General features: G+C 35.9%; 1 protein-coding gene across 2 annotated transcripts; it reads left to right on the top strand.

Moving 5' to 3' along the window:
- The first annotated feature begins 31 nt into the window (after positions 1-31).
- SCG5 (secretogranin V) lies at positions 32-15,178 on the top strand. Of its 2 annotated transcripts, none has more exons than XM_034417918.3 (6): positions 32-320; positions 1,618-1,857; positions 7,607-7,756; positions 8,621-8,733; positions 13,511-13,564; positions 14,540-15,178. In XM_034417918.3, exons 2-6 carry the CDS (start codon positions 1,632-1,634, stop codon positions 14,642-14,644), a joined length of 648 nt encoding a protein of 215 aa, XP_034273809.1. In that variant the 5' UTR covers positions 32-320; positions 1,618-1,631; the 3' UTR covers positions 14,645-15,178. The 2 variants fall into 2 exon arrangements, with proteins under 2 accessions (XP_034273809.1, XP_034273810.1); XM_034417919.3 differs by lacking the exon at positions 32-320 and adding an exon at positions 396-415.
- The last annotated feature ends 374 nt before the right edge of the window (positions 15,179-15,552 follow it).

Consider the following 15,552-nt stretch of genomic DNA (forward strand, 5'->3'; position numbering starts at 1 on the left):
AAAAAAAATCAAAGCCGGCTTGGGCATCCTTGCTTTTGAGGGCCTTCCCCGCAGCCTGTGTAATGGGAGGCGAAAAGCCCAGCTGTCGGGTTGCGATCTACCTCCGGGAATCCTGGCAACCATTCACGCACACGCCACGGACGGAAGAAAAAGCACAGCAAGGGCGGGGGGTGGCGGGTGGGTGGATGGAAGAGGAAAAGCTGTGACCACGGAGCTCCCCCAATACGCGTTCAGCCGCTGCTTCTCTGGCGTGGCGCCCGGGCAAGCAAGCCTCACACGGGCCAGAAGAGCGCAGCCATCGCGCTCACCGGATCCAAAAGGTGAGTGCAACGCGCGACGGTTTTTGACAGCTCCAGGGGATGTCCGGGCGGCTCAGAGAGAAGAGCGGGGGAGCTGAGGAGGATGGCGAGCTAAGGTTTTTATATTGTGAGGCTTCTGCAATGGGCGCCGGGGGCTGGCTATTCTTCATTTATTGTTACTATCGTTCGCCTCAATTTTATGGCGAGATCTTTTCAAAATTTCTGGTGCAAGAGAAATAATACAGTTCTGCGAGGAGTTGAAAAGAAAGGCGAGGGGAGGGAGGGGGTCACACCGACCTTTCTTTTTAGCCGATTCCTACCTGGTGAAATTATCTGTATATTTGGGGAAATATAGCAAGAAAAGAAATGCAACTGGAAACCAGCTAAGTTAGAAATAGTAAAATGACCGCAAATCCTGTCTGTAACATGCTAAAATGAGTAGTAGTGAATATTTCCCCAACTACGCTCTCTCTGTGTCCCCCTCCTCTTTTTTTTATAATAATAATGGTGCATATGCCCGGCTTCATAGGACATGACTTTTCCCAGCATGCATCGTGAAGAAGCCGAATTGAAGGTTTGATTGGGAACGTTTAGGAGCACAAAGCTGACATCAGCTTTGTTTGTTGGATTTTCTTTGATTAATCACTGCTGCCATTTAGAGTAATCTCATTTGAGGGGACCAAACAGCCTTCCGCCTCCAGGAAACAAAGCCAAATGGGGGCAGAAAGGCAAAGAGGGGATAATATTTAATTGATGCGGTGAATGTGATAGGCTGCCAGCCTCTTGACGTATTTGAGAAGCTGTTTCCTAGCCTTCCCAAATTAAGTGCACAGCACAGCATGGAACAGAGGGAGAGCACCATAATATTTCATTGGAAAGTGACTGATGCTTAGAAACAGGACCAAAATTTGAAATCCTGTTAACTTGCAAGGGAGCATCCCAAAGTCTAAGGTCCCAGCTTCTTCTCTGCATTCGCTAAAGCCTCCTTGAACCACAAAGTTGACAACTAAATAAAGAAAATCTGGACAGAATTCAGTGAATATATTGCAGGCTTCTTCATAAAGCCTCTGAGAAACTGAACATCAGTTTTCAAATTGATTTTTACCAGGCCATTATTTACTTTCCAGTCCACAACAATGAACTTGACTTTTGACATTTGTGGTAATGTCAAAAATCCCTTTGTGTATTCTTCTAAAGCAGCCTTCCCCAAATGCCTGCTCTGCTGGACAGGAGCATATTTCAGGTGTTGGGGACACCTGAAGGAGCATCATGGCCTTTCATTTCATCATTCATTGAGTTCCTTGTTGTCTTGGCATAGGTTACAGAATATAGATGGGTATCGCCATGACTTCAGCCTTGCTCTGCAGCCTGTCCCTTCTGCTGGTCTGCAGGCTGGCTCTGACTTTCAGTCACAGTGCTAGGAGCCCAGACAGAGTTTCTGAAGCTGACATCCAAAGACTCCTGCATGGTGTGATGGAACAGTTGGGCATTGCAAGACCCAGAGTGGAATATCCAGCCCATCAAGCAATGAATCTCATAGGCCCACAAAATATTGAAGGTAAACATTTATTTCTCTGAATTAATGAAATTATTATTTTAAAAACAATATTAACATTCTATCCTAATTTTCCTCAAACATATGACCCCCCCTCCCCCTGATTTGTTGGACTACTGCTTCCAGAATTCTCAGCCAGCATAGGAACATCTTTATAGCTTTTATAGTACCCCAAATTTTATATACAAGGGAATTACAGAAAACCCTTTCCCTGATCTGGTGGTTTCCAAATTCATTGGACAAAAGTGTCCATTATTCCAAGAAAGCAAAGCCAACAAACCTGGTGGCTGGGAATTATAGAATATAAAATAACACTGCAATATGTACAGCACTAAAAGGCAAAAAATTATATAAAATAAAAGGACCATATCAACCAGTCAAATAAATAGTTATTTAAAATGACCAGGTAATCAAATATATTTTAGTAGTCAAAATGTAATGCAAGGTTATATAATATACTGGCACCAGTTGTGAGGAAGTCACTTCACAAGTAGAGTATTGTGATATAGAGAAGATACTCCCCCTTCTTAGAGAGAGAGAGAGGGAGGGAGGGAGGGAGGGAGGGATGGAGAGAGAGAGAGAGAGATGGTCAAAATCAGACTCCCTGATTACATCCCAGATTTTTTTAGTGAACGTTGAGTTTCTAAAATCCACCTAAATGTATTCAGGCATGTTGAATAGAAGTTTTTAAAAAATATATTCCAACAGGCTTTCTGGGTAAATGCTATGTTGTTCTTTGTTTCAACATTAGTTGGCTGTTGAGTACTGGACATACAAACTAGAAATCTGCTTAAAACTGTATTTTATACATTTTAATCAGAAGATGGCGCACTGCCTCTTAAGAATTGGGTGTAAGCCAAATGGTTTTATAAGGGTGTAATAGAATAACATCTGAGTTGTTTGCAGCACAAATCATTCTATGTTAACAGCAATTTATCTGCTATTAACACAGTTTCTTTGGAAGATTTCCTTTCATTCCTTTACAAGAAAAAATAAGTAAGCATATTAGAGATGTCAGTGGCCCTACTTCATATTTATTGCTGTGTAAAGTCACTAAAGGTCATTTAGAGATACATAACTATTGGTATAAATTGAAACTGGGGGATTGTTAAAATTAAATGTAAATGTTAAAATGAATTCCTGTACTATCTAGAAATAATCTGTAGTAATCCTCAATGAGATTTGTTCCCTATAAGGCTGTATTACACTGTAATATTTAATAAGAATGTTCCAAATATGCTTTTTCAAAAGGCAACTTTGTTTGTCCATTTGCCTTTTGAGAAAGCACCTTTGGGACAATCATGACCTGAATGACTGAAAGTCTCCATATACATTTAATAAAAATTGTTTTCCATACAAGACAATGGAGAGAAAATCATCATCAAGCATTTTCCTGCAAAATCCTTATTTATGTTGATTGCCTGATATCAGTGGAAAAACTGAGCCGGATCTCATATTTTGTTCTGGATAGGGAAGCAGTATCCTCAGAGCCAGAAAATTCAGAGACAACTTATATATTAAGGACAGAAAATTCAGGACATGTAAAGATCATTCTATATAGTACAGTATTATAATTCTGATAATATATTGGTTTGATAATGATTGCCTGAGAGTTCTACAATGTCTCCTGGGAAGGAAAACAATGAGATTTATTGATTCTTCATGTCAATATTATTTCTATTTTATTTTGTATTATTTCAGCATTTAAAAAGAGCATTTGGAAAATATGCTATTCTAAACTAAAATATTCACAAAAGGAGTGTCCAAATTTTCTATTTCAGGAGTATATATAAAAAAGGAGGAAATTTCAGCAGCTCATCCCATATCTGATGCATTTAAAATAAAAATTGACTATTCAGATATATTGTCACAAAGAACTTACAGTTGGGTATTGCTGATCAAGCATTTGAATGAGTATTAAATAATAAGATCTGATACATTTTACCTGAAGACTGTTAAAATTAAACTCTGAGAATATAAAAAACACATTCTAATTTCCAGTCCCGAGTAACATGGATTTGTTTTTCATTGCCTTTCCTTTTTATTTTATTCTGTAACTTTCCACCATTTACATCATTTACAGAGCTTGCCAGTCTAAAATGTTTGCTAGCAAGAACAAAATTTCCAAAACAAATTGCTTAAGAAATAAGAACAGATATTTGATATATAGCCTCCTAGTTCCTTTTATCATATAAGGCAGTCTTCTCAACCTTTGCAGTCTTGTGACTCCCTCACTCTATGATTAAAAGCAATTATAGTACTTCATCACGTTTATAGTTGGGCAAGGAAGAACTGTACTGTTTTTCAATAATTCAATTTTAATCTCTGCATCACAGGCATTTTCAATCATTGAAATACCAAAGCTGTCCCCAGGCAAAAGAAAGCAGGTTTTGGAAGTGATTCCCCACTGGCTTTGCTTTCTGTTTTGTCTTGCATAACCCTGAGCCTAAAAAATTGGCAATCTTGGGTGGTCATAACCCACGTTTTCCAAATCCTTAAAATGTATAACAAAGTAGCAGACTGTCATGCATATTAATGCATCACTAGCTTCACACATCTTTGGAGAATCATTTCCATCAATTGTATATATTTTAGAGAAACCTTGGGGAAAATAAATCTTCCAGGACTAAGACAGAAAAAAGGATGAAGTGCATAGTGATTCCAGTTACCAAGTTAACATAGATAGCGGGGACAGAGGTGGGGTGTAAAGGAGATATTGTGACAACTTTGAAACTAACTATTTCCAGCAAGTTAAGCAATTGCTGCTATATGCAGTTTGGCAGCATGTACTAACTAGTTGATAAGACTAGAGAATCTGTGGGTGACTCAGGCTGAAATAAAGATTCTTCTCAGAATAAACTCTTGGTGCATTAGATTGTTACTTCCCGTAGACTATTTTTTTTCAGCCACTATTTCTTAATTTATCAAGTGAGCAATTGTTCACATATTGTAATAGCAAGTGTCACATTCCACCCTGCATTATTTTGATTCTGGATTTGCAAGGTTCCAGTAAGCCTAATATCAAAAATGCAGTGCAAGAAGGAATGGGGTGTTTGAATTACTGTCTGTAAGAAAGCAGTCAGAGCCTGCTTCTGCCATTCTTCTTCTTCACAAGATAAACAGTTCATGATGTTTTGTGAGGAACATGATTTGCACAATCCGTGGACGTATTTAGAAATGTTTTTTTTGGGGGGGGGGAAAGAGAGACACTGAGGCAATGACTTCTGAGATCTTGAACTGAAAGGTGCTATAATATATATTGGTAGAAAAAAAGTGTTATTCAGGGAAATATTGGCAAACATTTAAAACTTTAAATAAGGGAAGTTCAAAAGTAATGTTAAAAAGTATTACTTCACAGAAAGAATAGTGGAAACTTGGAACCAACTTCCAGAGGAGGTAGTAGGTCAATCATCAATAATTGAGTTTAAAATGCTTGGGTTAAATACATGTCTATCATCCATTCCAAAAAAAAAAAAATACATAAGATAAAAATAATAAAATATTAAGTAAATAAAAGTAAAAAGTAAACAAAAACAAACGAAAACTCAGACACAATGGGCCACTGGGTCTTTTTCTGCCATCAGTTTTCTGTTTTTATATTAACTATATACACACAATAAACAATGGACTTCATGTTCCTTTGAAAAGCCTGTATTTGTGCTTGTCAAGATAATAGTTGTGGATGCAAAAAACTCCTATTTGTTAGTGCCATGACTAATATAACACAGAGAAACATTTTTTAATAATTCTTTCTTCTATTTTAGAATTTATTTAGAGACAGGTCTGCATTACAGACTCAAACTTGCTTAATAATGTGTATAGTCATGTGAAAAAATAAGCACACCCATTAAAATTTGACTTTTTCAACGTATTTCAATGGAGATATTTGATCTTCATTTCAACAATATTGATATTCAACAATACTACCCTGCCACAGACAGATCCAGTGCGCAGTCTGAGGGTCCTGCTAGACTCATGATTCCTGCTCAATGAGCAGATGGCAGTCATGGATAATGAATAAAGTGGACAGATATTCGTGCCAAGACAGTGAATGCCTTATACTTGTAGTTGCATGTCAATATAATGGAGTGCAAATTATTTTCATGATACGAGGTGAGAACAAATCTGCTCTGCTACACTAAGTCTCAATTTCTACCAGACACTGTGTATCTGGGTTCGTTCTGTATACCTGGGTGCTTTATAGTGGTTAGTGCATACTTTTAAAATTGCATGGAAAAATTGTTTCTATCCTTCCCTCTCTGTATGTGATCTTGTCTTGCTGGCAAGAACTGTAGAAATGGTTTGTCATTGCCTCCTTCTTAAGGCTGAAAATGACACCCAGTTGGCTTTCTACTTAAGGTGGAACTAAAATTCAGAGATTCCCAGACTGATGCCTTAATCATAACACAAAACTGGGTCTCTGCACCGAACTTGTTCTTGGCAAATTGGTACACAAAGAGGGTGCATTTTTAATGACTCACTAAAGCAGTGTCTCAGTGGTTAAGACGCTGAGCTTGTCAATCGAAAGGTTGGCAGTTCAGCAGTTTGAATCCCTAGTGCTGCGTAACGGGATGAACTCCCGTTTCTTGTCCCAGCTTCTGCCAACCTAGCAGTTTGAAAGCACATAAAAAATGCAAGTAGAAAAATAGGGACCACCTTTGGTGGGAAGGTAACGGGGGTTCCGTGCTCCTTTGGCGTTTAGTCATGCCGCCACATGACCACAGAGATGTCTTCGGTCAGCGCTGGCTCTTTGGCTTTGAAACAGAGATGAGCACTGCCCCCTAGAGTCGGGAACAACTAGCACATATGTGTGAGGGGAATCTTTACTTTTACCTAAAGCTAGTCTGTAAGCACTGTTCATTGGTTAATCACAAGTTGAATTCTTAAAATAGGAGAAAAATGTAGCCTAACTAACCCAAATGCCTGTAATTCAGTATCTGGGAATTTTTTTAAACTGATGATGATAATTTTGGACATACTTACCAGTAGTGGGTTGCCCCCCAGTTTGGACCGTTAGTAAAACTGGCAGGAGGCTCTGTCCACTGTCCCAGACGTCATCATAGGTGATCTGCACAAGTGGAGAAGCTTCTGCGCATGCGCAGAAAAGCATGGGAGCGCGCAAGCAAAGTGTGGGTACGGGCATGATGCAAACCAGTAGTAAAGGTAAGTAGAACCCACTCCTGATACACACACACACACACACACACACACACACACACACACACACACACACCATTCCATTATTTCTTTCTGGATAAGCAATTATATGTAGAGTGCAAAAAAAAAAAGAAAGAATATATAATAGTAAAAGCAAGAGCTTAGGAAACCATAGCTAGTTTACACTGAGACCATTCATTTTTTTCAAATCTATCCTGGTAAACTCCTTGTTTTAATCACTTTCATCCACCACTTTATATCATGCCTTTGTTCTTTAGACTATTATAGATTCTCCCATTTTAACAATTTTGTTACTGCTTTCTGTCTTTATCGAGCATGGTTTAATTTTAAGTGCCTACTGTAAGTCTAGCAACTAACTAGGCATAATACATTGTCTTAACAGAACTGAGTATGGAATGATATTAAAAAGAAGCAGAGGTTTTGTGACCCGCTTAAGTGAACTCCATTGAAGTCAGGAAATGAACATAAGCTTTGATTTAGATGTTTAATCAAACTCATGAAAAAGATTATATATTTTTTTCAAACTCATGAAAAGATAGTAATTTGTGTGTGTGTGCAATTCTGTGTTTATTAGGTGGTGCCCATGAAGGTTTGCAGCATTTGGGTCCTTATGGAAATATTCCAAACATTGTTGCTGAGTTAACAGGTGATAATATACCAAAGGATTTCAGTGAGGATCAGGGATATCCAGATCCTCCAAATCCCTGCCCAATTGGAAAAACAGGTAAATTGTATGAACTCCCTACAGGGTTTGATGTAGCTTTATACTGAGGAACCAGATCTAAATTATATTATAAAATAATCCAGTTTTTTTCCTTCAGAAAAATGACACACAGAGTTACACAGATTAAAGAATCCAAATTGGTATTCTATTTCTAAGATGCATTTGTTGAAATACTAGTTTTTTATAAAAAAGGAAGGATCAGTGGGAATAGGGACAAACAAAGGCTAAGAAATTATACTTACAGAATGTATTTATATAATCAATACATTTAAGTATTAAATCAAGTCTAGTTCTAGTTTATCTGTGGGATTGATTTTCTGGTCTAGTTTATTTAATCAGGCTTATGAGGTATGGTAATAAAATCACCATGAATTACCTTTCAATCTTGAGCACATATTTATCTAATAAGCAAATTTTTATTATAATAACTGCATTATCCCATATGCTTACAACAATTACACCGAATATGCACATAAATATTCTGGGTAGTGGTTGGGAATTCTCAATATAGGTCGCAATCAACCACACAACAAAATATTAAAGATTTATGTAGCCTAGAAATGTCTATAAGTAGAAATATAAATATACATTACTGGATTAATATCCAAGCATCTGTTTATTGTACTTTTTAACCCTCCTATGATGCTACAGAAACAAATTAATTTTACTTTGTATCTGTTCCAAAGAACTATGGAAATTATTTACCCATCCCAAGAGTCCTGTTTTGAAGAAGAAAAGTGTATTTTTTTTCATCTCCCATACTTTTTAAATAAAATTAATTGCATATTTTCCTGGTGTATTCTTTTAAAAAAAATTTTTTTTAAACATGCCAAACTGCTCAGGTTTTTCCAAAATGTTTTGTAGTTGATGACGGATGTCTTGAAAACACACCCGACACAGCAGAGTTCAGCAAAGACTACCAACTTCATCAGCATCTTTTTGATCCAGAACATGACTACCCAAGCTTAAGTAAATGGGTATGTAAATCAGGTTTATTTTTATAAACCTATAAGTAAGTGCTCAATCAGTTAAATGTCCTGTTATTTAACTATTAATAAAATATTTCTGTGTCCATGTATTTTAATAAACGTTCTCTGAAGGACCTTATGTATGAAAAAAAATACTCTAAACTTTAATTTATATACAGTATAAGGATGTGTATGTAAACAACACTATTACAAAAAATAAAGAAATAGTATTGCAAGGATTATCTATCTCTGTTATGGTCAAATGCAGAGGTTGGGAATATTTCTTCCACGTAAAAGTCCAAGATAATGATGCAACAAATACAGCTGATTCCACTTTCTGTTTACATTGCCAGATTCTTACATGATTCTTAAGCATTTTAGGCAGTCAACAAAATTTCCCTCTTTTTTGTATTGTGCTTGATTAATGTTGCAATCTTTGGTAAATGTACCAGATGTTTAACTCAAATGATTCATTTTTGCCAACTCAAATAATTTGTTCTTGTACTACTACTTTGAGAACTATAAAGCACTTGCTGTGACCACAAGGGTTTTAAACTGGGATTTAAAGCATTTCCCGCCAGAGTCCCTTTAATTTCACTTGGATACTATAATTGCTAGATATATACTTAACTATGACTGAAATCAGTGGTCTGAACTTCCTTAATCTTGATTGGAAGATTGTATTGCTCATTAGCTATAGCATTTATATACTATCCAGTAATCTAAAGAATTTAGGCAGTCTAATAAAGAAATGTAAACATAATTTAAAAAGAAAAGAAAACATGCATAAAATTTGTACTCAACAGCAACATAAACATAGTAATAAAATGAAACTCAGAGTAATCTCAGAATTGAAGGGCTTTACTAGTTTATTTAGTCTGAGGATTTCCATACCATACATGTGCTGTTAAAATTACTTTTATAAATGAAAACTCTTCACATGGAATTGAAAAACTTCAAGTACAGCAACAGGCAAACCCTTTTCATAATACAGCCACTACCGGTAATACAAAAATTTTACTCTTTTGAAAGATCCCATTTAGTGGGAGCAATTGAAAAAGTCTTTGAAGATTTTAAACAGCAGATTCAATTAGGCTTTTAAATGCAGTTGGTAAGGTGTTTGACTGTCCTTTCTTAGTTCATAATGTTGCAGCCATGTTTAGAATAAATTGAACTGTTTTAAAAAACCCACCATATTGCAATAATCTCAATGAAGTTTAGCACAGGTAAATTCAAAGGTAACATACCAGCCAAAGTTAATACAAGGTATTTTAAGACATTGGAGTCATTTAAACCTCTAATAATAACAGTGAATGAATAAACTCCTGCAATGTGACCTTCTGGTCGTGGAATAAGTAGAATTCATTTATAAATTACCAGCCTTATTTCTATATACATGAACGAAGACTCTTTTGTTCATTCTTATCTATTTTGTTATTGCATCCATACTGGTTTTCCATCAGATATAGACAACCAGATTTTGGATGATCTTACAAAAGCATGTTAATTCTAGATAGGATCACCCAAGCCCTTTTGAAAGCAAATTATAGTATTTTGTTTTTATAACAATATATACAAAAAAAAGAAAATTGAGGCTGTTTAAATATCAGCGTGTAAGGGTCCTGTTCCAGAATATTAAATTAAGAATTAACAGAGTTAGTTAGTATTATAGAATATTCTGTCTAATACAAAAAGTTATTTTGGAGCAGTTACTCTATTTTTAATATAAAAATATTGATGCTGATATCATGGGATGTATTCATTATTTGTACATGAACAGCATTATTTGTACATGAAGGCTTGTAAATGAATAAATTTACATGCGTGAGATTTTAGAGAAATTTGACATTGAAATTGTTTCTTTAAAGTTATCATCAAATTACCAACTTATTTTGAAAGCAGCTTGAATTTAGACAGTATTGTTCTGCCTGTTATTATACTTCATAGATCTAAATAACAGTCTAGAAATATGTCTGAATATAAATTAAATGTGCAAAACACAAATGGTCTTAGTGCTTCAATATTGGTTCTGTTGATGCTCTTTGATACTATTTTATGTCCAAAGTAGATGTAATAACGCTAATGTGCGTGCAGTAAGCAGTAGTTCAAAACACTCTGTGAGTGTTGAATGTATACATTTGAAGTCACCTTGTGGACATCTGTTCATTCTTTGCAAACCTGCTCCTTGTTTTGTGTATATTTTAGGGTTAAAGTTGTGATGTGCTTGGCTCTTTCTAAAACCAAGTCCCGTGATGTATAAAATGATATAAGTTCCTCTTTGGTAGAGATGGGATCAAAAGATGGTAGACATTTCACCAGAAATCAGAATGCTTTCCTTGCAGAACTTTTGGGACATGCCAGATTTACCTTTACTGCAGGATTAAAGTAAAGTAAAGATCTTAGTTCAGATTACATTACCTTATCTGAATTCTGTTGCTGCCTGTTCTTATATTTGCATTAGTTATGGTCTTAACATACACCCAAACAAAATCAATTATTTCTTTAACCAAAACAATTGAGCAAAGGGGGTTTTTTTTAGCTCCTACTCTGCTTATAAATTAATTGCAGTGTACCTTTAAAAATGTTCAAAAACTTAACTTTGTAAAGGAGATTTAGGTAAAACAATATGTTAAGAAAAATTATAAATAAAACACTTCTAAGAGGAAATAAAATACATGTCTCCTATTGTGTTTTGCATGTTAAATTGATTTTTCCCCAAGTGAGTTTGCACAAATTATTGCAGCCAAGAATGTCTCTTTGGCCCGCTTCATTCCCATTTCCTTGTCTCTTTGGCACAGTAGAGATGAAATAGTTGAGGTCAAACAAAAGCTACATCTTGTGAACTTGGACTTAAATTAATATGAGAAGCACTAGCAAATTATGTTAGGCAGAAATCACTTTAGCTTGTTAACAGTATTTGTTTCTCAGAAATCCTTACTTCATTCAGGAATTACTGTTTTGTAACTCTCCTTATTACAATTCACCATGTAGCATTATGCTTTTTTAAAACACAGTTGTTCCTCCTAAACTTTTCTTCCTTTAACTTTTTATTTTTGGGGTCCACATTATAATTCCAATGGAAATCAAATCTGTGGAGCATGTGTCTGACATTCCAGCCTGTACTTGAGCTTGCAACATTTATGAAATACAGCAGTGTGTGGGATTAGTTATAAAGGTTGGAGCTGAAAGTCATAGCCATCTTCTCTTGTTATTGTGAACCTCTTCTTCACCCCCGCCCCAATCAAATTTAGCTTCATTATATTAAAAGAATTTTAGATCAGTTTATTTCTGAAAAGGAAGATCAGGGTCTTTTTAAAAAGAAGTATTTATAACAGTAACATCAATTAAAAATAGAAGGTGGCAAGGGAAGCAATTAAAATAGTAATAAGGAACATATTTAAATCACAACTTAAGGGAAACATCCATATGATTACAATAGAACTTCTTATTTCTTTCCTCCTTTCTCCCTTTCCAAGTAGTCCAGAGGACAGCATGAAAAGGGAGACTCTCTTCCAGCTGTGATAATCTTTCTCCTTATGAACATAGATACAATCCAAATGTAGACTTCATAAAATAGGAAGTTATGTCTCAGAGTAAGTGGGACGCAGTGGCTCAGTTGCTGAAATGCTGAGCTTGTCGATCAAAAGGTCAGCAGCTCAGCGGTTCGAATCCCTAGTGCTGCGTAGCGGGGTGAGCTCCAGTTACTTGTCCCAGCTTCTGCCATCCTAGCAGTTCGAAAGCACATAAAAAATGCAAGTAGAAAAATAGGGACCACCTTTGGTGGGAAGTAACAGCGTTCAATGCATCTTTGGCGTTTAGTCATGCCGGCCACATGACCACGGAGATGTCTTCAGACAGCGCTGGCTCTTCGGCTTTGAAATGGAGATGAGCACCCCCCCCTAGAGTCGGGAACGACTAGAACATATGTGTGAGGAGAACCTTTACCTTTATGTCTCAGAGTCTGGCAAGTCTGGTCTTGGCATTTTAATGGCATCCACATACTAAATATTAATAGTCTATCCAATGCACCGTTGCTTTCTCTGACTAATAAATGGTTTCCAAGGCCTTGGATGTATGACCAGACTTCCCATCAGGCAGAGTGGACCAGTGCCTCAGATGGTGAAAGATGGGTCATGAGCAACAGTGGTGGCTTTCTAACTTTTTCTTTTAGTGTCTCTAGCTGGCTTTTTCCATTGAAGAGAAGAGTTCTGTACAACTGGAAATCTGCTGTGGACCACAGGTGTGATGCAGGGAATGCAAAATAACTGTTTGCATAATATGTGATCTATCCTGGTTTAGATATGATGTATGCTAAAGCTAATCTTTATTCATCAGTCTCTAAATGTGAGTTGGGAAAAAGTGCCCACCTTGCACTTGTCTCTGACAGCAAGTATCTGGATGGATCTATAGCTCAGCAAAGATCCTTTGCTGAAAAGGATCTCATTCATGCAAAGCCTGTGTTCTACTATGCTTGATATTTTTCCATTCTTACTCCTACCTTATTGAGACAGCTAAAATTAAAAACATCTTGTAACTTAGAATCATCATATATTCCTATTCTTGTAATAGCTGATGACATTGAGGATCCCAGAAGAATAGCAAATATTTTATTAATAGCTGTAGTAATCCAACTGTTTTCTTGTGGTTTATCTTTTCAGCAACATGGCATCCTCTACCAAAATGCTTTCCAAAATATTCATATGATAATATTTAGATGGCACAAAGTCTTGTTTGAAAAGAGTTTATAAATTTGATCCATACTTCGTATTGTTTTATTGTTTTACAGAATAAGAATTTACTCTTTGAGAAAATGAAGGGTGAACCGAAAAGAAAGAAAAGGGTAATTTTCAGAACACAACTTGTTTTCATTTACTACCTTAATGCAGAATCAGGCAAGAATGTAAATAAAATCAGATTGTTGAGATAGTTACGAATAGCATATAAAACCTGGACTTAGTCCTTACTTCCAGAAAACATCTGTAGTAAGCTAAACAACTCTTCATGCTAAAGTAGCATTTCTTAGTACACCCGTAGCCATCCCAATGTGTGTATTTTTAAAAAAATGAAAATTAAGTGCAACCTTTCTATTTCCCCAGGTTTATCTCTAGACCAGTGGTCCCCAAACTTGGCAGCTTTAAGACTTGTGGATTTCAAGTCCCAGAATTCTCCAGCCAGCATGACATAGCTGGCTGGAGAATTCTGGGAGTTGAAGTCCACAAGTCTTAAAGCTACCAAGTTTGAAGACTTCTGCTCTAGACCATGTTTGTAGAATTTAACTTGCTATTTATTTGGATAGTTTTAAAATGGATAAATTTATGGAAGACAGTTCTATCAAAGTCTACTGCTAGTGACGACACAGTATTAACTCTGGGTTACCATGGTGCCATCTTTTTTGTAGCACCCTTGACACATCTGGACGGCCCTGTGAGAAACAAAATGCTGAACCAAAATTATCTTTGGCCTGGTTGATAAAATAAAATATACCCCCCCTCCCAATCAGAAATGTAAACATACAGTTGTACATACAGTTCAAATTGTCATATGAACATTGTCCTAGAGTGTAGAACAGTAAGATAATTCACTTTTATTTCCTTATTTCCACTTCCTTCTTTCTCTTGCTTTTGCTTCAGTAAACTAAGACCTGGTCCATTCATTGAATAGACGTCCTGCCCCATTTAGGGAGTTTTGAAGAAGAAAACATTACACTACAATTTTAAATACAAGAGTAAATCAATCCCATACACTGTGGAAAACTCTAGGTGTTTACCTGGATTATTTCCCATTCCTAAGTGTTTTAAAATATTTCATCTTTCAGAATGTAAATCCATATCTTCAAGGACAAAGATTGGACAACGTCGTAGCAAAGAAATCTGTTCCACATTTTTCAGATGAAGAAAAAGACAGAGCAGAAACTGAATGAAGATTCATTGATGGCTTGAGTATTAATTATATAAAAAGTGATTCAAATATTCATAGTAGCTGCATGTTTATTAACTATGTAAATCTTTCTGGAAAGCAATTGGATTTATAGTATTTATAATTTTTTTTTTTCTGCATCTACACCAAGCTGGTTTCTTTCAGAAGTGTTGGGCAATGATTCACAGAATTATTGAGATGCCAATGGGAATTATAATCCAATATATCTGCCTTTAGATTTGGGTGGCCATCCCAGGTATACAACTACTGGATTTTGCTTCTTTTTAAGTTAATACAATATAATCATGTCTTGCTTTGAATCTGACTTTAAGCATTAATACATTTTAATCATTGTGACTTAAACTGGTGTTAAGAAATGAGTCTTTAAAGAGTTGATAACATTTAAAGATTTTCCAGTTGTTGAATACTTTCAAGTGATATAAAAGATTGCTGTTTGGGAACAATTATTTCATCTCTTTCTGTTTGTAAATAATAACATAATGCATAAAAAATATCTAGGTACTTGCTGTTATTGAAAGCCAGCATTGTCTGTTTTCATTAAATTACATGTTTCAGACAATTACCAATCAATGGTTTGGTCCAATTATAGGCAAATTATATATGTTATTTCTAAAGAGATGCATGTGATTAAGCTTTTTACCCAGAAGGCAAGATGGTTACACTCAGCTACTAGGAAATGCTGTGTCACCTAAGTGCACAGAACTAGCTAATTATGCATATATTACCCCATTAATTATCTGTTTTTGAATGATGAATTATAACCTATGTGCCTCCTATATCTAGATTGAAAAAGTGCATAAATACAGAAAACACTAATTAACTTCTGCCACTTATTGCTTGTCTGAATTTCTGCAGTTCAAATATGGCAGACCCAATCAGGTCAACTGATAT

The sequence above is a fragment of the Pantherophis guttatus genome, chromosome 1, assembly GCF_059756535.1.
Source record: "Pantherophis guttatus breed Tessera chromosome 1, ASM5975653v1, whole genome shotgun sequence".
Taxonomy (NCBI): domain Eukaryota; kingdom Metazoa; phylum Chordata; class Lepidosauria; order Squamata; family Colubridae; genus Pantherophis; species Pantherophis guttatus.